Here is a 23288-nt window from a genome sequence, read left to right as displayed (position 1 = left end):
ATGTGCTGCAAGCTCCAGATTCCTCAGGGGTTAGAAGAAGCTGAGCAAATTTTTATTATTCGGTTCAGGAACTAAAAGTAGATAAACATATTGTCTGCATCCTGATTCATATTCGTCTTTGTTGTGTTTGTTTGTCTGTTTTCCATTTGAAGTTGTGTAATTTGAAACTTCTTCCTTTTTTGAGGCCCGTTCTGAGTTTGGTCTGATGTAAACAGTTTGTTCTCTCTCTGCAGCGTTTGGGGAAACACCTGCATCAAACTGAGCAACAAAATGTTTCATCTGACACAATTTTACAGTGAATCTTTCCTCTTCTTCTGATTTCACATTCATCTGTCCCTCAGAGAGGTGTTGGTGATTCCCCGGCTTTTCCTGTTTAAGTTCAAAGTCACCTGAGAGAAAATTCTTCAGTCGGACGGCGGTAACAACATAAAGTCCAGTGAAATGCCGAGGACACCCTGTTGGATCAGATGGAGGTTTTGTGGAAATGCGAGGCAAACGTAATATCTAAACCGATCCATTTTATGTCTAGTTGGAATCCCAATCAGTCCAGATTGTTTCTGAAAATATTCCTACATTTTGGTAAAACAACTAAAATCATGACTACAGTATTAAAATGAAAGCAGAATAAATTATTTAAGAGCACAGCTCTCTAAAACAGAAAGTTATTTCTGACTGTGGATGACGACATGTTCTCTAGATGCTCAAACTAATTTCTAAAAGAAAATAAGTTATTCCCTTAACAATGAGACTTTTTTAAATGGAAAATGTCCCAAAGATGCATAACTACATGATGATAACACAGAAAAATGAGTGAACAATGATTCTTTCCCCAAACATCACCTAAGCTGGAAAAGAGGTGAGCATTTGATCAAACCTGAACTCAGCAGAACAGAGTCTGTTTGGTCCACTCTGCTCTGAAATCATCAAATATTTTGGATCTTTGCTTCATGAAAAGGAACAATCCAAAGATGACAGAGTTTGTGCAGATTTCTCTAGCAGTGAGTCAGGAGTGTGTGGCATCACACTGTTGTTTGTGAGCATAAAGTGTCTGTTGTTTTTACTCTTTATTTACTAGTCGCCTGTGCATCACATCAACAAAAGTCTACAGTGATTAAAAAAAAACAAGAACTATAAACCCTCTAAGCTTTCTGCAGGTTTTTACCAACAAAGCCTTCAGAAAGTAGAAAACCTTCTTCAGTGCCTGAGCCAAATGGAGGCAGGTTTTCAGTGTGTTGCTGTCAGAAGTTGTTCTATCAGGTCAGATAAAAACTTTTTTTTTTTTTTTTTTACAAAATTGAGGAAGTTATTTCAAATTTTGGCATCTCCATTAATCTTTGTGGTGAATCAAAGTCAACTGTGCCGTTCAGTCACGCAGGCTGCATTTCTCCTGAGTTTCCTCCTTTATGATTTGTCGTATTAATCTTCATGTTATAAACTTACATTTATGCTGGAGACTCTGATTTCACTGCCTTTGCTGTCGATGGACAGTCTGTCAGTGCAGACTTTAAATGAATAAAAGAAAAATAAAAACACAAAGAATGAAAACAGAAAGACAAAGAAGAAAGTTCAGATCAACTGATTTGGACCAAAAATAACCAGAAAAAACATTAAAGAAGTGAAAGAGTGAGGAAACAGTTGGGCTTTTTGAACGTTGTGGTTTGGGCAGATGACTCTAAAATCTATCTTTAGTTATTTTAATCAGCCTTTTTCAACCAAGAAAGTCCAGATGAGGAACAATTCTTCTTCCAAGGAGTTCAGGTCAACGAGTGTATTTCAAAAAACAACCATAGAAAGTAACAAGTTAAAACAAGACGAATGACAAAAGGAATACAACCCATGGTCAGATGAAGGCAGCTTGTGTTTTAATGTGAATCATTTGGTCTGCAGCTGCATTTCAATCCAGAGAACTGAAGCTAAAAATAAACCAACGCTTGAATTTGAAGCATTAGCATGAAAATCCACACTCATTTTTCAGAAATGCACAAGAAAACTTTGCTGTATCAGAGGGAGACATCTGACAAAAATCAAAGCTGAAGCCGAGGTGAAGCGTGCAGCACCGAAAAAATCCATCAGGGAAAGGACTGAGAGACAGAAAGGGAGCAGATCGCTCTGAAACTCAGACCTGAGTCTTATTGAGATTCTGCTGGAGATTTAAAACCAACAGAGCATGAAAGAAATCCATCAAACATCACAGAGCGGAGAAGACTCTTCTGTCAGTATCAGGCTGTTGTTTATGAAGGTTGAAATGTGGACATTCCTTCCAAGCAGCAAAACTTTGCTGTAATCTTTAAAGCAGTCTTCATGTAGTTCCACAGGATTTTTTGGTTTCAGTTATTTTCGTTCCTTGTACCTTCCAGAGGAATGACTTTTGTTTGTTAGCAAAAGCAAGAAACGGCTCCTCCTGTCACACGGCGGTGATAACATGAGACAACAACGGACTTCTTACTAAAGGCCTTTTTTAGTTTACACCATCCAGTCAAGAGTAAAACATCTTCAGGTTTTAGTTCCAAAGAACCAGAATAATCTTCTGAAATATTCTTTACACTCTTCAGGTTTCATCCAGGTCCTCTGAGGGAACTGGGTTTGTAATTCAGGCTTAAATTTTGGACTGCAGAGAAAGTGGCAAACCTCTCTCCCTCAGGGAATCATCTTGTTGGAACTGAACTCTACGTGTTGGATCTGCTTGTGATAGATCACAATAAACTGATCCTGAAGATCTGATGACACCACTCCGGTTGATTAGCTGACCTTTCAGGCCTGGATGATTTCAGCTGAGCTTTAAGAAGCGCAGATCCAAGTGAGGTACAGATCCTTCATAAACCTGGCACATTAAATGAAGTCTTGAATAAAATGGTCCCTAAAGGAATCATTGCAGCTGTCGGTTTACAGCAGCCGGCTTTATATCTACTCTCCAATTTTTAAAACACTAATGTGACTCATGGATGGATTTATTTAATCAGGTGTAAGTGGCTTATTTTAGTCCTTCACAAAAGCTTTTCAAATGTATTTTTAGCATTCTGGCTGAGGAGCTGTTTCTGACTGAATCTGGGAATTTTTATCTCCTCAGGAGGAATTTTCTAAAAATAGCCCAAAACGTCAGGAGTTAATGAGTGTTGAGGTCAGACGTTACAACATCTGAAAACAATTACCCAGTTTTACACGTCAGTGTTCTCACCGGATCAATGTTCCTCAGAGATGAACCTGGCAGTGAGGCTGCAGGAGGCTGACAGATGCTGCACCAAATATGTGGCTTCCTGTGTTGCTGCTGCTGCTGCTGCTGCTGCTTGATGCATCTTGTAAATAAATACCTTTGAGGTTTCACTCCATGTCTGTTTGCATTTTCACCTTCAGACCCAAAACATTACTGAAGAATTTACTGACAACATATACAATATTTATATTTATTTATGTCTTTCTTTGTTATTCTTGTAACTTATAAATGTGTCCTTAGACTATAATTCAAAACGATTAGTTTGTGTTTACAGAATACACACGTGGGAAGTGGCGCCACCATGTGGTCAAATTGCAGCTGGTCACTTGTGACGTTATTAAAGGTTTATCTAAAGTTTACTTATACTAGAACACATCTTCATTGTTTAGTAGAAAATAGGGATGATGACATCATCATCATCATCAGAGGAGGAGGAGGAGGAGAAGCAGGAGTCCAGATCAGAGTTAATGTGTTCAAATCATTGATTATTGTTAGCAATCATTTCCTCTAAAGAAGAGCTGGAGGGCAGGTTTCTGGACAATGAATGACTTCAAATCAGAAGTAATGTCTGCATCCACTGAATATTTCACATCTCTGACTGTTTTTATTTTTTTAAGTAACTGAAACATCTGATGATCTTCCATCATTTTAACGGATTACAATTCAGACAGCTGAGCACATGCCAGGACATTTCAGTTTTATCCACTGAGAATATCGCACAGCTAACTCAGTTAATTAAATATATTGATATATAAATTTCCATCTGAGGCCTGGCTCCACCCAGCAGCGTCTGAGGTGTTATTTGGATCAGGAAACTTCTCGTTCAGAAAGTCTTACCGGCTTCTGATCACTTCGGTTGGAGAAATGTTCCCTGATTTCAACACGTTGGCTGGTGTTGGTGATTCCCTCCTCCGGTGAGGCAGCAGAGACTGGATTCATCCTCCAGATCAGCCTGTTGACCCGGAGACGTGTGATTACACACAAACAGGGTCCAGTTCAGCTCCATGAGGACCAGGATGTGAGACGGTGCATTCAGGCCACAGCCGGAGAATCGTTCATAATTTAAGAGCAGTCTTTTACTTTCATTGCTTTCATAAAGTTACTGAGGCCACAGTCAGGGTTTTGTTACGTCTCAGAAAGGTTACATGTATTCATCTTGATGTGTGATGTGGGATCTCCGCCCAACTTGTTGAATATTGAATGAAAATAAAATGCTAATATGTGATTTTCATTTTAAAAGTTCACGGATAAAAATCTGAAAATATGAAATGATGGAATTTCAAAATGTTGGACAATAAAACCGTCTAGTGTTACTTCAGGAGACAAGATTCAGCATGTTTACAGAAACTTCATGGATTTTCTGAAAAAACAACCTTTAGAACATTTTAATGCAAAAATAACATCCATCATTTCAGTCCGAAGGATAATTCAGAGTCCAGTTAAATGAATGCATATTGTTCATAAATACATAAAAGATTATAAGTGAACAAAATAACAACTGGAGTAATAAAAAATTAAATGTTAAACACAAAAACACAATGGGACTCATAATAAGAATAAATTTTATTAGTTTCCAAACAACCACCATAAAATATTTAATTATAAATTAAAACACACACAGAAGTTACAAAATAGGAAAGATGAAGGAGTTTTTTTTATGGCCCATTCACAGTTTACATTCATCTAAACTTTCTACTGGCTTCAAACTGAGGATGAACTTCACTGAAGCAAACGGACGGAGAAAAAGGGCCAGTTATTCAACGACTGGGAGTAAAATCTGCATTTAAACTTGTCTGATGGAGTTAGTGTTCCATGTTGGCCATGGGAGGAATGGAAATACTTCAGAAATGTATTTGGGGGAAATAATCTAACCAAATGACTGAACAGCTCATAAGTTACAGCAGGACCACGAGTCCATCCAGACGTGGCGCGTTAATGGAGCTGGAAAGCTCCCCAGAACGAATCGCCTCTCAGATATTCTCCTGTGATGCTCAGCCTCACGCTGTCGCCTCCGGTCAGAATCACCATCTTCCCCAACCAGACCGACTCGCCCGCCGCCGGGACAGACACCAGAACCCTCTCGTCCTTCTTGGGATATTTAGTGGCATTTCTTATCAACGTCACAGACGAGGGAAGGTTGTGAGTCAGGTTCTTCCTGAAGACCACCTGGGCGTAGAAGAAGAAGATGGAGCGCTCAAGGCTGCTGCTGTTGACGTAGACGGCGTCCTGATGGAGGCAGAGGGAGCAGGACTCACAGGTCACACGCTCCTTCCACGCATCCTTACTAAAGTCTGCAAAAACACAAAAACATCCAAAACATTTCCTTCAGTATCCAAAGGAAAGAATTTAGTTTTTTATAACCTTTATCAAATGTTTCTGGTCTAAGTACCAGAGGGCATTATGGGTTGTTTCACCAATTGGTATTATCAATCAATCAATTAATCAATCAGTCAAGTTTATTAGTTTAGCTCATTTCAGTAACATGGCAGTTCAAAGTGTTTTATATTATGAAGCCGTCATGAACACATCACGCTGTGAAACCAGAAACAGATTTTACATTTTGTCAAGTTTCATCATTAAAATCATCAAAACACATCAAACATGTCGGTCGACGTTCCCGTGGTTACCGCTGGGGGTCCAGACGGGCCCCAAAGGAACTCAGTGCTTCTGAGGTTTGTTCCAGATTCCTGGTGCACAGAAGCTGAAAGCTGCTTCTTCATGTTTGGTTCTGGTTCTGTGGATGGAGAACCAGAACCAGAACCAGAACCAGAACCAGAACCAGAACCAGAACCAGAACCAGAACCGGAAGACCTGAGAGGTCAGGAGGGTTGATACAACAGCAGCAGATCTTTAACGTGTTGTGGTGCGAAGACGTTCAGTGATTCATCTTCCTGGTTTTAGTCAGAAAGCCAGCAGCAGCGTTCCGGATCAGCTGCAGCCGGAGAATTGATTTTTTTAAGCTGTGAAGACGCTGCTGCACTAATCAGGGACTAAATATTAACCTCTAGTTTCTCTAGATGTGTGTGTTGCAGGTCAATGTGATGAGATGTGGCTCTCAATGGTGTTTTAACTGGTTAAATAAAGACAATAACAATTTAAAAAAGATCTGGCTGAGACATCAGTCCTTAAATCCTGGAAATGTTCTTCAGCATGCAGAAGGCTGACTTTGTAGCTGACTTTATGTGGCTCTGAATGTTCAGGTCAGAGTTCATCACCACACCCAGATTTCAGGCCTGATCTCTTTTTTTCGAGCTGTAATAACTGAAGCTTCGTGTTGATTCTGGATCATTCCTCAAATGCAGAACAATTTTGAAAAATCCTCAGAAAACCTGGAAAACTTTAAGATTCCAAGAGTTTCAGGATCCCAGGTTGAAAAAACAAGGAATAGATTTTTGCTCATGTCCAGTCAGTGAAACTCAGAGATGATGGCGTCCAAAGAGTCAGAGAGAAAACAGGATAGATGCAAATGATAGAAGATTAAATGTGTTTAAGTTGCTAATATGTGACTCCAGATCTGTCACAGGGATGAAAGAAGGTTTGAAATGAAAAACTGAGATTCTTGAGTTCACTTCAGCTTCCAGCTGGATAAACAGACCTGTTTCATCATGAGCTGTGAGAAATAAAACCCTGAAGAAGCCGAGCCTCCAATTAGAGCCTAATCTCCTCTGTAAACACCAAGCTCATGTTTGCTGCTGTGGCTCATAATTATGGCTGAAGTCATTGCAGGTTTGTTGTGGTTGTAGGAAGCCTCTTCACACAGGAAGGAGCCGACATGGTGGGAGGAAGCCGACACGAGCGACTGGAAACATGACGAGGCCGGATTCTCTGTCCCGTCTCACACACACCGACCGGCTCTCTGCCCCGTCTCACACACACCGACCGGCTCTCTGCTCCGTCTCACACACACCGACCGGCTCTCTGCCCCGTCTCACACACACCGACCGGCTCGGCCCGTTTACTGACGCTGCAGACTGGACTAATGTAATATCAGTGACTGAAAACTAACTTTAACTGTTCCTGTCTTTTTAAATTTACCATCTTAAATTTTGTCGAAAATAAATTCGAGTCTTCAGAGATAAAGAGTCTTCAGATACTCTTATAAAGGTTAAATCTTTTGCCAAAAACAAATACCAGAGCTACAGTTTCAGGATTTCTGGATTCAGAAATGGAGTCGCCTGAAGGTGGAAACACAAATTAAACTTTTATGTAACAGAAGCAGAGGAGTTTCGGATTTGGGTTTTGTTGTACCGTTCTCAGAATGACTGAGCTTCTCCCAGAACATGTTTGAAGTTTTTGTAACCAAACATGTAGGCGTCACATCAGAGCTTTTCATCTACACAAGTAAGGTTAAAGGTCAAGGCTCCAGTAAATGAGGGCTGATTATCTGTTACCTTGTAATTTAATGATGATAACATTTTCCTTAAAGTTAAAATATCCTTTTGGATTTTTGAATTCTGGGTTGATGTGAATATTTAATACTTATTTAAACAATATCTGAATTATTAAAGTTTACTTTGATTAAAAACTTGTTGCTGTCGTTTCGTTACCATAGTAACACTTATTTATCGCTCCTACATTCGTATTTTTCCTCATTAACATCCTGATTGGTGCTTTGATAAAAGAGGTTTATGTCTCTTCAGGTGATAAAAGGCCGACTTTGTAACCGTCTTTATGTGGTTGAGGTCAGAGTTCATCAAAGTTCAGGAGTCGGGTGTGTTTATTTTACCCTTTCACAGAGAAAAATGAGGGTAGAAAACCAAAGGAGGAGTAAAACATGAACTGAACTGTAATTCTGACTGGATTTGACTCCATGTGACTGAACCTGAATGTGTTTGTGGTGATTTGGACACAGATATGTGAACATGAATTAAATCTGTTTCTGTTGCTGCTCATTTTAAACAGTTTGCTGCTTTTCACAGCTTGAAAAATGAGAAGTTTAATATTTCAACCTGTTAAAGAGCAGCAAGTGAAAAAACGACAGCTCTCTTCTTTGAAACATGGAGAAAATCCTGAATAAAAGCTCAGAAACTCATAAAACGGATTAATTTCTTGTGGAAGTGAAAGGGATCATTTGAATGTTAGAGGGAAGTGAAGGTGAACTCACCCGTTTCCAGTTCAATGTAGGAAGACCACTTTCCTGAAAAGCAACAAACAAGATTTTTTCAGCTTCCTGAATCAGTTTGGTGAATCATTAATGTTTGTTAAATGATCCAACATACCAGCAAGTCCCTCTGGAGAGAACTGAGCGCTGACTGAACAGAAAAATCACAAGAAACAAAGTTAGTGGAGTTGATGAGATTTACTCTGAAAGACAGTCTGACTCTGTGACGCGTACCTGCTGCAGGGTTTCCCTGGGAACCGCCGGGCTGCAGGGGCAGAAACTTTAAATCAGTCTGGAGCATCACACTTCAACATCTATCTATCTATCTATCTATCTATCTATCTATCTATCTATCTATCTATCTATCTATCTATCTATCTATCTATCTATCTATCTATCTATCTATCTATCTATCTATCTATCTATCTATCTATCTATCTATCTATCTATCTATCTATCTATCTATCTATCTATCTATCTATCTATCTATCTATGTTGTTTTCATTAAATTTTCTCCTGCTGGAGTTTTAATGTGTTTCTTCTCTCTAAGTTTCACTTATTTGATGAACAAAAACCAGTTTTTAGAAAAATGAAGAGAAACTTCACTCTGGTCCTCCTGCTGGGAAGCATCAGGTGTTAACAGCAGCTTGTTCAGCTCCACTGAGCTCCGGTTGTGGTCATGAATGCTGTCAGCTTTACTGGTGGATTGGTTGAGGTTTGGGGGTTTTCATGAAATTTCCTCCTCTGAGACTCTGAGACACTTAAGAGCAAATCTTTTCTGATCAGTTTTTGCTTCGATCCAATCAGAGATAGATAAAGATCATCAGAGTCACAGACGGAGTGTGAAGATGTTTCTGAACCCACAATGGAGCCAAACCCTCTGGGGAAACCCGAGGAGAGTCTGTCAGTTTTGAAAATGCTGCCACCTACTGGCGAAAATTAAACCAGATCCGGTTTTAACTGTTTCAATGAATGGATCAATCAAAACTAATCCATGCTGCTGTTCTGCACCGGATAACTCATATCGATCAAGATGTTGTAGATATTTTTCTAAATTGCAAGTTAACAGCAACATTTGTTATTGGGTCAAAATCTCGTGTGGTTCTCTGTGCATCACTTTGGTTCTGACCCACTCAATAACGGCCTCAGCACAAATCGACTCAGAGAAAAACGCCAGTATTTGTCGTCTTTATTGCTGAAAGATCAGATCTGCTCTGGTGCTATAAAAGGAATCCTGGTGTAATCCTGGTCTTAGGAATCTGAACTCAAACGTCATCTAATGTTTGATTATCTCACTGAAAACGAGTTTTTCATCAGGAGTACATTTGATACAACCTGTTGGAGAAACGTTAGAGTTTCTGTCTTTTAAATTCTTGAATTTCATTCTATTTAGCAACAAGCCACAAAATGTTTTCTTGGCTTTCCTTTGAATCTAGGTTCAGATATTTTCAAAGCACCAAAGTTTTGAAGCTATAATGTGAAAATGTGTGGATCAGATTTACTTACTGGCTCAGATTTTGGTTTGGTGGAAGCGATGAAGGCGGCCATGATGACCAGGGCCACGGTGAGGAGTCCGCACCACACATGGAGCAGCAGGTACTTCTGAGACGACCGGCACTGACCCTCCATTCTGTCAAACACACACACACGCACACACACACACGCACACACGCGCACACACACACCCACACACACACACACACACACTGACATCAGATGGAGACTGTCACACAGAGCTGGTGCTGGAGTGAGTTCACTCTTTTTTCCAGCTGTGATGATTCTCAACTCAAAGTTTCCACCTCTGAACTCAGATCAGCATCATGCTGTGGGCAGCGATGAGGAGGAGGAGTACCGTTTGAAAAGACACTCAGAGGAAACCTCTAGCACAAATTTAGAACAGGGAGCTAAATTTGTGCTCCGTTTTCATGCAAACTAAATGATTGCATCAAACCTCCAACCCAGTGACAAACCAAACATGTTTCTCTTTCTTCACTTCACAGGATTCACTCCTTTAGGTTTTACTTCTCTTCTTCTGCTGTTGCTTTGATTCAGGGAGAAAAATCACCATTGTGTGACATGAATGCAGAGGTTTATCTCTCCGTTGAAGCGTTACAGTTTGTCATGTCACCAACCTTCATAAACCCTCAGACTCACAAACCAAACTTTCACACAGTTTGGTTCACCGTCATAAAGCTGAAAGAATCTGAACTTTTCCTCTTATTCTTCTGTGCAAAACAGTTTAAACTCAGACAGACTGGATTCTGAACATCAGTTTTCAAGTCTAGCCATAGGCCTAGACTTTGACTAGGCCATTTTGATACACGACTGTACCGCCCATCGTATCTCTGCATGTTTCAGGTGGTTGTCCTGCTGGAAGGCGAAGCTCCACCTCAGACTCTGCAGCTTCCAACAGGGTTTCTTCCATCATCGCTCGTTTTCTGCACTAAATACAATTTATCCATTTTGGTCTCATTCTAATTCTAATTAAGTGACTTTGGGGTTTATTTGGAGTGTTACATTAAAAGATTAACAGATTAAACACAGTTTGATGTTCATAAAACTACATCTCCTGACAGCAATAAAAAACAGTTTCTCTGCAAAAACACAAAACCTTACAAAGTGTTTTTGTCTCGTTTCTAGTGGAAATATCTCTTCACACTTTAAATAAAACTGAACTAAGTTACAAGTAACTTTTCTATAAGACACAGGAGTTTGTTTTTGTCAACAATCCTTGAATACTGGTTAAAATAAAGTACCAGTTCCACTGGTCAACCTCATTTTCCCATCAATATTAAGGAATTATTGACTTGAAGCTCCCATGTCTGAAAACTCACTTGTAATTTATTTGTGTCTTTTTTCAAGTGTAATAATATATTTGCACTGGAAAGCAGACAGAAACACTTTGTAAGGTTTTGGGGGTTTCAGTGTTGTGAGAAACATTTCTGTTTAAAATTTAACTCTGCTGCAGGAGTTTCCAGTGATGTGAGACTCTGATGCATCGGCTGCATAACTTTTAAACAAATTCCCATCATGCTTTTCCTGCAGACGTCAGAGATTTGATGTGAGCAGAAGGAAATGCTGACTGGCTGCACTCATCAGGTTTAAAGCCTGAACTCAACACGTTTGTGACTCTAAGAGTTAAACTGAACGGCCTCAGTGATTACTATGAAAGATATTTATAGAACAGCCTGCAGTGCATTGTGGGTAAATGTGCCTTAAACCTATAGCAACCAAACCTGTTCTGCTTCTCTGGGGTTTTACCTCAGTGGGAGTTTTCAGTCGTCGACACACGGAGGGAGAAAACGACGGTGGTCTAGATTTTCTACCTGTGGTGACGTGAAGTGAAACTCCCTGTGTTGGTTGAAATACCCCTGACCATGGAGCGCGAGTGAAGTGGTTCTCAGTCGGACTGCAAGCCTTTTTCAAAAGTGTGTTATGATAAGTTGTGGGAATTTTTGAGTGCAGAGCAGCGATATTAAACCTGATTGCATGAGTCCACAATGGCTGGATTTGTTCTCAATGTGACTTTGTTTGATGAAGGTAATTACCTTCTATGACCCATTCCTTCACTCTTCGTGGTCCACATTGGAGCCCTGTCTCCATCTGTTGGGAACCGCTGGTCTAAATCCGCCCGTTCTTTCCCATGTCGGTCATTTTCAGTTGGAGAAAAATTGTTTGTATCAGCAACAAGATCTGCCGATCAGGGCGTAGTTACTCAGACATTCTCATAAAATCTGTTTTATTTGACAAAGTTTCCACATTTAAAGCCTTAAAATGAATTCATCTTTTCATCTGAAGGAGCAAAAACTCCCAAAAAACATGACAAAAAATATCTAACTCCCTTTTACTTTAGTAGTGAAGGAAATTTAAATGTATTTTTTCTTATTTACAGACGCCTCACTTGTCAGAACTCCTGATGATTCCCATAAGATAAATGGAACTGAAGCGTTTCATAAGCTTCTTTACTTCCTATTTCTTTGAGACGTTCGTTTCTCTGAACAACTCTCCAAAATAGGGAAGACAAGAAAACAACCAAGAAACCAGATGAGTTTTGATCTTCATATGTGGAAACCGTTCGCCTGCCTCAACCTGCACATCTCGCCGCTGTTCGACGGGTGGATGTGAGGACTGATTCCAGCAGCACTTCCTATTGATCCCTACAGGGAATATTTGAAATGCAAAGGTGTAACCATGGCAACCAAGCTGGATCCGGGGGGTTAGACGTGCAGCAGAGTTAAAGTCTCCGTTTGAAGCTAATCGATCTCCTGCCAGTTGTTTGGCGGCTGACATTCCAGTTCTGTAAACGCCACTGATTAAATATCAATGAGGAACGGTTTCCTCATTGAAGAACAAGGCTGTTCTCACTGAAGCATGGTAGAGGACGTGTGATGCTGTGGGCCTCTTACTCCAAAGGCACAAGGAACCTCGTTTCAGTTCACTGAAGGACTGAGAACCTCATAAAATCTGCCAGTGAAGAGAGTCTGGTCAGATTTGGATCTCTAAGCAGGATGATGATCCAAAAACATCCAAACCCAGCAGGTTTCTGTGCTTTAACTATACAGTTACAGGCGCAGCTAAAGTGACAGCAGGAGGATTTTTGTTTGGTAATATTTTCAGTAAATGTGGGATTTTTTCCCATGTGTGGTCAGTCTGTGACAGGTGTTTAAGCTCCGCCCCTAAACAACATGAAACACTGACTTCTTTCTTTTTTCTGAGTTGAGGACTCTTCGTTGTTTCCACAACAATCCCCCTGCTGGGTTTTACACAAATACTTCTGGTTTTGCAGCTTTTTTTAACTCCTGAAGAGACCGGCTGAAGTTTCAGTAAAGATGTAGAAACTGAGGCATTTTGATTTTTATGGCTTTGAATTTTTTTTATATGGAGAAAATTTTAGATGAGGTTAAAAAAAGAAAAATGTGCTTTTTTGTCACTGATACATTAAGAAACACTGGAACAGCATTATGTGAAGTTTTTATACAGATTCCAAACGTTTGTGTTCAGGTCTGATAACTGTGGAGCTGCTCTGGATTTATTCACAAAATCAAATCAAATTTTATTAGTATAGCACATTTCAGCAGCATTTCAAAGATCAAATCATCAAATCAAACACAGAAACAACAATAAAACACATCAAGTCAGATTCCCTCAATAAATTAGTAATTGATCACGTTTCAAATCCAACTCTAAACTGGTGGGTTTTTAGATGAGATTTAAAGGAAGTCAGTGTTTCAGCTGTTTTACAGTTTTCTGGAAGTTTGTTCCAGATTTGTGGTGCATAGATGCACCATTCTGTTTCATGTTTTATTTCTAAAACCACTTAGAGATTAAGGTTGTTTCTTTTCTGAGATTTATGCTGCTGTAGCAAAAATGAATTATTTAAATAGTTTGAAACGTCTTTCATGGTGAGTAAATTTGTGCAAACAGAAGCTGATATTCAGAGGTTTTATCTCCTCTCTGCTGTCGGATCTAAATCTTTTCAACAGAAAAGCGGATGATCTCATTGGCCCAGCAGTGTCGCAGTTCTTCATCACCAGGATTCTCAGAATATCACCATTTCTTTGTATCATAAGACTCACATTAATAATATTCGTAGAAAGACTAATAAAACTGCTGATTACTCAAAATGTAAAATGCAACGGAATCGATTCATAACTCAGTTATTGCCTGGACAAAGTTGTCAAAAGAGGAACTAAATGAAATCTTTGGTGGCATATGAGTAAATCTGCACCAAATGCTTCAAAATCAGACGATTAAACGAAGAAACAAGTTATTCATTTAGGCATTTCAGAGCAAGCGGCCGAACTGCAGCCGCATCGTTCTGCTGGGCTGAATGGAAAAAGTCGGGATGGATCCCAGGAATGTTGGTGAGAGAGTGGACTCACCTGCGTCCTGCGCCGTCCTGCTCCACGCTCATCTGAGTCTCCTCTCTGACAGACATGCCAGCCTCGCAGGGTTTTCTCTTTGAGCTGGAGATGAGATGGAAGGTATTTTTTGTTGTTGTTGCAGGGAGAGTTGTGGTTAAACAGAACGAGTGGAGGGGGGAGGGCTGCTGCTTGTGGTGTAGGTGGCTCCACTCATCGCTCTGAAACGCAGAAGCACCTCTGGTTTGACACGTTTATTCAATTTATAAAACCTACCAGCCCTGTCCAGCGCGTGTGTGTGAGTGTGTGTAGGTGTGTGTGTGTGTGTGTGTGTAGGTGTGTGTGTGTGTAAAGCGGTTTGCAACACTTTCTTCTAAACCTGAAGGTTCAGCAGTGAAAGGAAAAAGGGGATGTTGGTGAGGAAAGCAGGCTGATGTAAAGAGAAAGGCGCTGTGGTGCGGCCCCTCAATGACACATACATGTTTGCTGAAGGCGGCTTTCAGATTTCCCACGTTTATAGGTCATTGTGTAACAAACAAACATGACAGGGAAATTCTTCCTCACTACCAGCGTTTCTGATTCAGTGTCAGATATGAAGCTGCAGGCCTTTTCATCCTGCAGATTAAACATCAATGAGGAACCTGAGGGACTTCATTTTACTCTTGATTAATATTTAATGAGCCATTTTTGAATAGAAATGAACTGTGATGGGGCAGAGGAACTAACGGTCCCTGATACTGAAAGTATTCAATCTCTCAATGTTTCCTGCAGAACATTCTGGTTGGAGAAAAATGTTTTTAGAGTTCAGTTTGTAGAAAGTTCAGTTTTATACAAGTGAGATTATTTTCTGTTGACTTGTGATGTTTCTATAGAATCGGTTTAAATGTAAAGGTTTTTCTAAACTTTGACCATGAAACTGTGATGTCACAAATGTCAGGTTTCTACATCCACACTCCGTGTTTGGGTTTGAGTTTTTGTTTGTGTTTATTTTCTTTTGGGTTTTTATGTCCTGCAGGTGTTTCCAGCTTCGTTCCTTTATATTTATTCTGTTCTGTTGGTTCTGATTAGTTGTTTTCTAGACTTTAGTTCATTGTCTGGTTGAATGGTTTCTGTCTGGACATTTATGGTTTTTACATTTGGAAAGCTGTTATGATACATAACCATGGCAACAAGGTGAGTTTCTTTGTTTAATCAATAAGATAATACATGAACTTTGACCCAAAATCCCAAAGGAGTTGAAAAGTAGAATTCATCTGCTTGGGATCATGAATCTGTCACATGGTTTCTGTCTGACTTCTGTCTGCTCAGACAGAGAATTAAAGAGGAGCAGCAAAAGCAAGTGAGGTGGATTAGCAGAGCTTGGTGTCGTTATGAGCGTAACTCTATCATTGAATCTGGTGATGTCATCAGCTGGAGCCCTTAAAGCAGAACCAGAGCTACTGTGTGACATCAGGCAGTGGAAACCACTGGTGTGTTTTCTGGTTGTGTGCATTTGTTAGTGGAATAAAGAAGTAATAATCGATGCACAGTGACTATCAGTTGTTCTGAACTCCATGGAGTTTGTTCTCCATTTGTCCAGTTTCCATATTTGAGGCAGTAATTTCTGTAAAATCAGTTTGTTCTGAAAGACATGCTGCTTGAAACTAGAAGCTGCGTTGAGTGGTTGGAAGAGGAGAAGTGTTATTCACAAATTTAAGTGTGAATCTGAACACGAGGATGAGACTGATTGGGGAAAAAAAGCAGAAGTGAGAGGAGCATGTCTGTTTCCATTTTATTTTGCAGTTTTTGGTTTCGTGCTCCATGGGCCTCCCCCTCAGTTCCCCCCACCAGGCTGAAAAGGTTTCTCTGGACTCTGAAAATGTCACTAACTTTCTCCTGCTTCATCACATGCTCACGCATACACACAGACACACACCTACACCTGCAACACGAGAAAACAAAGCGGCCTGGATGTGGGCTGCAGGGTGCTGTCCCCACTCTAAACAGCGGAGGGACTCTGCACCGCCGCTTCCTGTGCATCCTACCTGTAATAGTAAAGAGGGCGATGAGTTCGCAGGTAGTTCCCAACGGGTGCTGTTTGAAAGTCAGAGAGTGTGAAGATTCACCCACAGGTTGCACCATGTTCCAGTGTGAGGCCCCAGTTTAACTGAGCCACAGTTCAAACCAGCAGAATGAGGACATGCTCACTTCCACCGCTGCTCTGCTCACACTTCTCTGTTTGAGGTTGCATCCGTCAGTATAAACAAAACATAATTAGGATATTTTTACATCCATGTATTTAAAGTTTCTGCAGCAAACAACCAAAACAAACAGGCCAGATGGAGGAGATTAAATTTAAACTGTGCTGCAGTTTTCTAACACAGAGATGTGAAACTTTAACTAGTCCAACTAAATAGAGTTAATAAAGAGGAAATAAAGTTTTAAAAAAACAACAGTTTTCATTTTTGATAAATATTTACTTTAGAAAATGTGTTGCAATTTTTAAATAACCTCAATTTTGTTTCTATTTTTAGATTTTAAAACAAATTAAAAAAGCCTTTGCAGAAAGAAAATGGAAACATTTTCTATCGGATGTCAATTTAACGATTTTAACTAAAGCGTCTAGTTTCCAACCTGATGACAAGAAAAACAGACCCAAAGAAAGTAACTGCTACGTTAGTCATTCGACTGTAGAAGTTCAATCCAATTATTCCATGAAAAAAATGGAAAAACTATGAAAACTGTAATAAATATACACAGAAACTTTATTTACTTAGTTATCATTTTAGCAAAAATATTAAAGAGCCGTTGTGGAAAGTCCAAAGAGCCACTTGCTGCTTTAAGAGTATTTAACAAATTTCAGACAAAATGAAATAATAAATATGGAGATATTAGTGAAGATTAAGATAAGACTTGAGTTTAGTCCAGTCGGATTAAAGTCGACTGGATTAAAATTTGGTGTAAATCTGAATGACCTGGACAGAGTGAAGTAAAATAAACTCGACTGTTTCTACTGGATCTCGACTCCAATCCGAGTTCTCCGACCGAAAACAGGAAAAGTAAATGCATCCTCAAAACGGTGGCAGAAAACCAGCTAAACAACTGATGACATCATTTTGGTGCCGTCACCCAGTAATCCATTATGGAGGACAAACATCCACACACAGCAGGACAATTCAGGGAGAAGTGAAGCCGACAGAGATGTTTTCTAACTGTGGGAGGAAAAACCAGGAAAAAACATCTGAACTCCAGTCAGAATTCACACCTGAAGGTTCATTTGCATTTTATCATTAAGTAAGATGAAAAATCAAGTATTCCAAAGAGTAAAATTATAAAAACATGAACAGCAGTGATGATATCAGCGTTTTTCTACGTTGACCTGAACTCCACTCAGCTGGTCTGCAAACAGGAAGTCACATTTAACATAAACTGTTGTTTCAACTCTTTGTCTTTTTCTGAGGGGACAGAAACTCTCCTGTCTGCTGCTGACAACAGATTTTCTTCCTTTTCTGACGGTGATTTAACATCTTTCTGCTGCAGGTAAAAAGAAAATTACCAGCAAAACTTGACAAAACTACACATAAAATAATTAACAGCTGAAGTTAGCTGGACTTGAACTAGCCAGATGTTTGCAGTGTGTAAATGTTTTGCATTTAATAACTCTGTTGTAAAAACTGCAGAACTTTGAAGCCTGAAGGATTTTGGGATTTCAGCGAATTTAACATTTTTAAATTTGATAAAAAGATTTACCTAAAATAAATTTTAGAAAATGCTTTTACTGTTTTCTCTCCTTTGTGATTTCTGTGTTCATTTTCCTCCTCTTCCTCAGTCCTCCTCCTCTTCCTCGGTTCTCCTCCTCAGCTGTTCCACATTCCCCTGATTAACTCACCTGCACTCAGACCCATTCTCCACCTGGACCTTTACTATTTAAGCTTTCTGGGGTTTTATTATTTTGCTCTCCTTTCCTCTGACTCTGCTGCATGTCTTCTTCTTCTTCTTCTTCTTCTTCTTCTGTATTTTCTGTAGGTATTCTGTTTTATTTTTTATTAATCTGCACCCTGATTCTTCCAAATATATCTGCAAATCTGTTAGTTCATCTAAATTCAATAAATGGTCATAATTGACAGACCAAAACTCAGATTGAAGCTCTTATCTTTTCTATTTGGACAAGTTGAAAAATTGTTATTTTACTGTTATTAAAATCTCCCATCAGCAGCCAGGAAGCTGCAGAGGAATAAATGTGGTTAAAATGTATTTTTTAGTTCAAATCTGATTCCAATCTATTCATAAAGGATTATAATATAATTAGTTATGAATTAAGATGAGTGATGAAGCTTTAATGGAGCTGGATTAACTGGTCTGCTTGTAATCTGCAGTGATGCAGCTGGACATCAGATGATGTGAGCATTAGCTTCATGTTTTCAGGATAAATAATATCAAAGCTTCAACATTTATTTTACTTGACTTTAGTAACATTCTTTTGACCCAAATGAAACTTTTATCTTCATCTTAATGTACAACAGATTAAACAAAACCTCCGGATGATTCATTCATGCAGCTTTGCATCTTCAGAGATCAAAAACCAAAAACAAGCCTCTGAAACTGAAAACCTCTTGGAACAGAAACGTTTTCCTTTTTCATACTAACTGTCTGATCAGAGTTCAGTGAATCCATTTCAAATTGATCTCCAGATGAAACTTTGTTTATTCAGAGAAATGTGAAGGAAATATTCACATTGAGTCACAGCGTCACATTAGTTTATTCTTCTCAAAAGAATAAACTAAAATATTTATCTGAGAACACAAACTGCTCCTTCCTGCGCAGGTGATCGGGTATTTCTGACTGCTGGGATTTCCTGGGTTTTTATTGATGGTGGATTCTGTCGGGTCTTCCCGCCTCAGCAGCTGCAGCTCTGAAAGTAAAACCTCTGGATGGGTTTGGCTTTGCTGCGTTTAACAAAATCATAGCAACTTTCTGAGGCCATCTGGTTCACTTTAGTGTTGCGCAGGAGAGACAAAATGATCGCAGTTACAAAGATCCAAGATCTCCCAAAGCATCCTGTAAGAAATGAGATAAATGTTGGGATTTCACTGAGCAGGAAGCGACTCTGCAGCAGGTAGAAGCCGTGCCTACCTTCGACTCTCACGTCTAGATGCAAAACTCTGGAAAAACACCAAACCGTTAGAATAAATGTTAACATTAAAGAAAACAAAATGTGTATAGCTGATGAAAAACCTTTCTCATGCGGCAGTGTGACGCTCGCTGTCAGGCCATTGCAAGCCGAGTTCCTAAGAAACGTCGTCAACATCTCCGAGTCGACGTCCTTCTGCCGACCTTCAGGTCAAACCGCCCAAAAAAGTAACTTAGTAGGGATGCAAGTTAGTGATTACTGACTTAATCTAAACTTGATTGATTTTTATAATCGACTGACATTTAATTTAATGAATGATTAGTTCAATTAGCTAAATTCTTGGACGTTTTCTCTGGCCTCTTTAGGGCTACATTTTTCAGAATATGCTGGATTTTTTAAAACATTATATATTGTGAGTGTTTAGATTTCAAAACAGAACCAAATAAAATGCACTTTTCATCCCCCTCCACACCGTTTCTCTCTCCCGTTCTGGGATGGCCCCACCATCTTTATTTATGAATCCACTAATTTGCTTAAAGATGACCAGTGGCGCCCTCTTCTGGATGCTGCCCAAACTACAACACTACAGAAAAGTCTAAGCGATTATTGGTTAATTAATTTTCATCTAATAAACAATCAATCACAAGTTGATGAATTGCATCTCTACAACTAACTAAATTATTTACAACACAAACCAAAATGGAAATAATTTGACCAGCAGAATATAAATATAACTGATGTAAAAAAAGAAAAGTGAAGTATTTCCAGTTGTAGAGGTTATTGTTTGATAAAAGGCTGAATGTGACTCCTTACTGTACAGCAGGAATCTGTTGAGTGAATCCTCAGAGTCGGTCTCGTTCAGAGGCGGCTCTAGTTCCTGGAAAACGATGCAGTCGCTGCAGTTGGCCCACATGCCGCTCCACAGCAGATTACGGCGCTGTGGCCTCCCTGGATTAGAACCGACAACCACCAGTAAAACACAGATAAGGCTCAGAGGCGGATCGTCTCTCGTCCAGATGTAAAAGGAAATCCATTTCTGCTTCATTTATCACACAGTCAAGCTGAGTATAAGAAGGGTTTCTTGTTTTTTAATAAGTATGAAGTTAAGACAAATATCTATTTTGTTGTGTACATTTAATTTAATCTCATTAACCATTTACAGTGGTGTGAAAAATTTTAGCTTGTTCCTTAAAGTGAGCAGAAAACTTTATCATTTTGTTTATAAAATTCTGTCAGTTTTTCACCAAATATGTTTAATAAAGAAAAATATTTTAAAATTGAGACACATTTTCAATTCAAAACAATGACGTACAGTAAACCAGACGAGGTTGTTTCAGGCAGCTCAGGTATTTACAATCACTGTCAAAATCTGTGGAAATCCTGGAAGTATTCTGAATTACTGACTGTAAATGGTTCATTTCCTGTTCGTGTATTTCACTCTATCAAGTCCAGAGGACTCCCTGCAGTCATAGTCCCTCACTGTCTTCATTGCAGGAAACATTTCTTCAACAACTGTTAAAGTCTTATTAAGTCTTATTAAGTGTTGTTATTAGACCTTGACTGTAAATAAACGAGATCTTTGACAAATCTGAAGCAGCTGACAGTAAATGCAATAGAAGGCAGTTTATGCTATTATGCAAGTTTATTATCTGTAGTGGGGAAACTGGAGGAAACAGAGTTCCTAAATATTATGATTGGAGTGAAGAAAGATGAGTTTGAATGATAATAATAATAAAAAACAGTTAACCCAAATCAGTTCCCTGGGGATCTCCATGTGATGAGAAAGTGGTTCTAATGTTTGGTGCAAAGTGGCAAGATGAACACATTCCCAAGAATGTCACATTTCTACAGGCTTGAAAACCAAAACCAGTGCCGGGATTTCCCCAGCAGCTCACAAAATAGTTCTAGAGAATCACATCCACGATGTCAGGTGTTTTCGTACACAAACATAAACACACCACCACCCGTTTTAACCACCAAATCCTGATCCGTTTCTCCTCTCTGGGTCAACACTCGTAGACAGGAAAAGCTGCTCTGACCTTCCAGCAGCAGGTCATCCCTCCCCGGCTGCACATGATACGTCCAGTTCTTCTTTATGCAGGCGTCTCCCCTACAAAATAAAAAATTAAACCAAAACTGACCTATTGAGAGATACAAGAGTGAAGCAACAGTTTCATTTTTCAAACAAAATCATTTTTGCTTTTTCTGCTGTCAGATTCCCTTTTCTAGTTTTTATTTACAAACTGAGCTGCTTTATTTGCCTTGAATAACTCTGGTTTCAATGAAACTGACGCAAATTCACAGGCACAAGCTTTACTTCCCTTTTTAAACTTTTGAACAGCAACGCGTCCTCTGTTGCTGGTTTTTATAGATGCAGTTTCCTACAGTTTTTAAATACAAAAAGCTAATCAACCTTCACTAAAAAGCAGCCAGACAAACATTGGAGCTTATCTTGGTATCTTAGACCAACGTCTCGTATGTTTGGGTTCAACGTCCAAAGATGGACTGTAAGCAAAAACTGAAAGTTAAACGGGTCTGTAAAGGGTTAAAGTTCAACCATCTGGCAGAAGATCATAAATGTCAGGAATCATAAGTGCTGGATTATACAATTAAATGGCCAATCAATAAAGAAATCCGCTGTTGACACACAGACACACGTATATATATTTATATATCTATATATCTAAATGTAGATATATAGATATATAGATAGATATATTTAGTCACAGAGTGGGGTCAGAGGTCAGAGGTCTGAGCCTTCTGTAGAGTTCATATGTTCTTCAGAACGGTGCGTAGAGAGATTCTAAAAATGGGTTTCTGTAACTGAGGCGCTGAAAATATACGAGCTGCCAGTTACGTCAACAAGAGCAACGCGGAGCGTCGAGTGCAGAAATGAAAAGCAGTTTGGCCTCCAGCCATGCTAACATGACCTCTCACTAATGCACAAATTATCAGCCATGAACAGGAAAGTCTAGAGTGGAAGAGATGGACTGGGCTGACCTCAACCTGACAGAACTCATATGGGACGAATTAGAATGGTGAGCCTCATCCAACATCAGTGTCTGACCTCACATATGTGATCAAAAACTCCCATCAACTCTCCTGGGGAAATCCTTCCAGAAACCTGGAGCTGCTGCAGCAGAAAAGGACGAGCTGGTACCAAATCAGTGTGTTGGAATGGCAAACAGAACATCACGTGTGTGTGCGGCTGTGGGTGTGTGTGTGTGTAGTGGGGCAGTTTGACTTCTTACATCCGCATGCTTCCGGTCAGGACCAGAGTGGAGTTGGACGTGTCCTGTATGGTGAAGACGATGTTGTCAAACATCCTGAACTTGTTGATGTCTGAGTCCCTGAGGCTGACAGCCGCCTTGAAGAACCATTTCCCCGCGAACTGAAACACACACACAGGGAGAGACGGTGTGGCGTGGGGGGAGGGAGCGGCAGATACGAGAAGAAGATTATTAAAGACTGAAGCTCATGACTTGCAGCAAAGACCACTTACGGAAAGAACAGAGGAGGAGGTGGAAAGTTCCCTTTTGAGGCAACGCATCTCAGTAAAAGCACCAGTAAACCACACGAGGGACGGTTAGCATTCCTTCAGGGGTCCATTTACTGTTTTACTAACAGAAAGCAAACATTTTGAGTCTCACCTGGTGCAGGTCGAGCGAGTTCACAGCCAGCTGCTCACGATACTTGCAGGGAGCAAAAATCTGCTGAACAAAAGCATGAAAATACAACAAGTACAGCCAAACTTCACTGAACATGACTGCAAATTAAATCAGTATGTACAAGAAATGTCAGTGAACTGCAAGGACACGTCTGACTTTATGCAATGTTGCTAAATTAAACAGAGTGGGTGTGGGTGAATTATTAGCCACTGTTCTGCGGCGGTGCTGCCGTTACGACAATCATCTGGGGCTGAACATGAGGTTTCAGCATCCTTTAATTCAAACAAATGTGGTTTTTAGATGAACTTGTTCAGAGTATAAAATGAATCCAACTTTC

At 39.7% G+C, this 23288-nt stretch overlaps 2 protein-coding genes across 2 annotated transcripts; both read right to left on the bottom strand.

Annotated features, from left to right (window-relative positions):
- Positions 1-4835: 4835 nt before the first annotated feature.
- On the bottom strand, positions 4836-14337 carry LOC122831864. The gene is made up of 6 exons (XM_044118389.1): positions 14195-14337; positions 9819-9942; positions 8547-8577; positions 8431-8463; positions 8316-8348; positions 4836-5502 (listed from the first exon to the last, which is right to left on the bottom strand). Exons 1-6 carry the CDS (start codon positions 14248-14250, stop codon positions 5144-5146), a joined length of 636 nt encoding a protein of 211 aa, XP_043974324.1. The 5' UTR covers positions 14251-14337; the 3' UTR covers positions 4836-5143.
- A 4501-nt stretch (positions 14338-18838) lies between these two features.
- On the bottom strand, positions 18839-23209 carry apom (apolipoprotein M). Its single transcript, XM_044118388.1, has 7 exons — positions 22934-23209; positions 22535-22674; positions 21323-21393; positions 20097-20231; positions 19388-19486; positions 19286-19314; positions 18839-19210 (listed from the first exon to the last, which is right to left on the bottom strand). The coding sequence occupies exons 1-6, from the start codon at positions 23045-23047 to the stop codon at positions 19301-19303; spliced, it is 573 nt and encodes a 190-aa protein (XP_043974323.1). The 5' UTR covers positions 23048-23209; the 3' UTR covers positions 18839-19210; positions 19286-19300.
- Between the last annotated feature and the right edge of the window lie 79 nt (positions 23210-23288).

The sequence above is a fragment of the Gambusia affinis genome, linkage group LG05, assembly GCF_019740435.1.
Source record: "Gambusia affinis linkage group LG05, SWU_Gaff_1.0, whole genome shotgun sequence".
Lineage (NCBI taxonomy): Eukaryota > Metazoa > Chordata > Actinopteri > Cyprinodontiformes > Poeciliidae > Gambusia > Gambusia affinis.
This window is presented reverse-complemented; position numbering and strand designations above follow the sequence as displayed.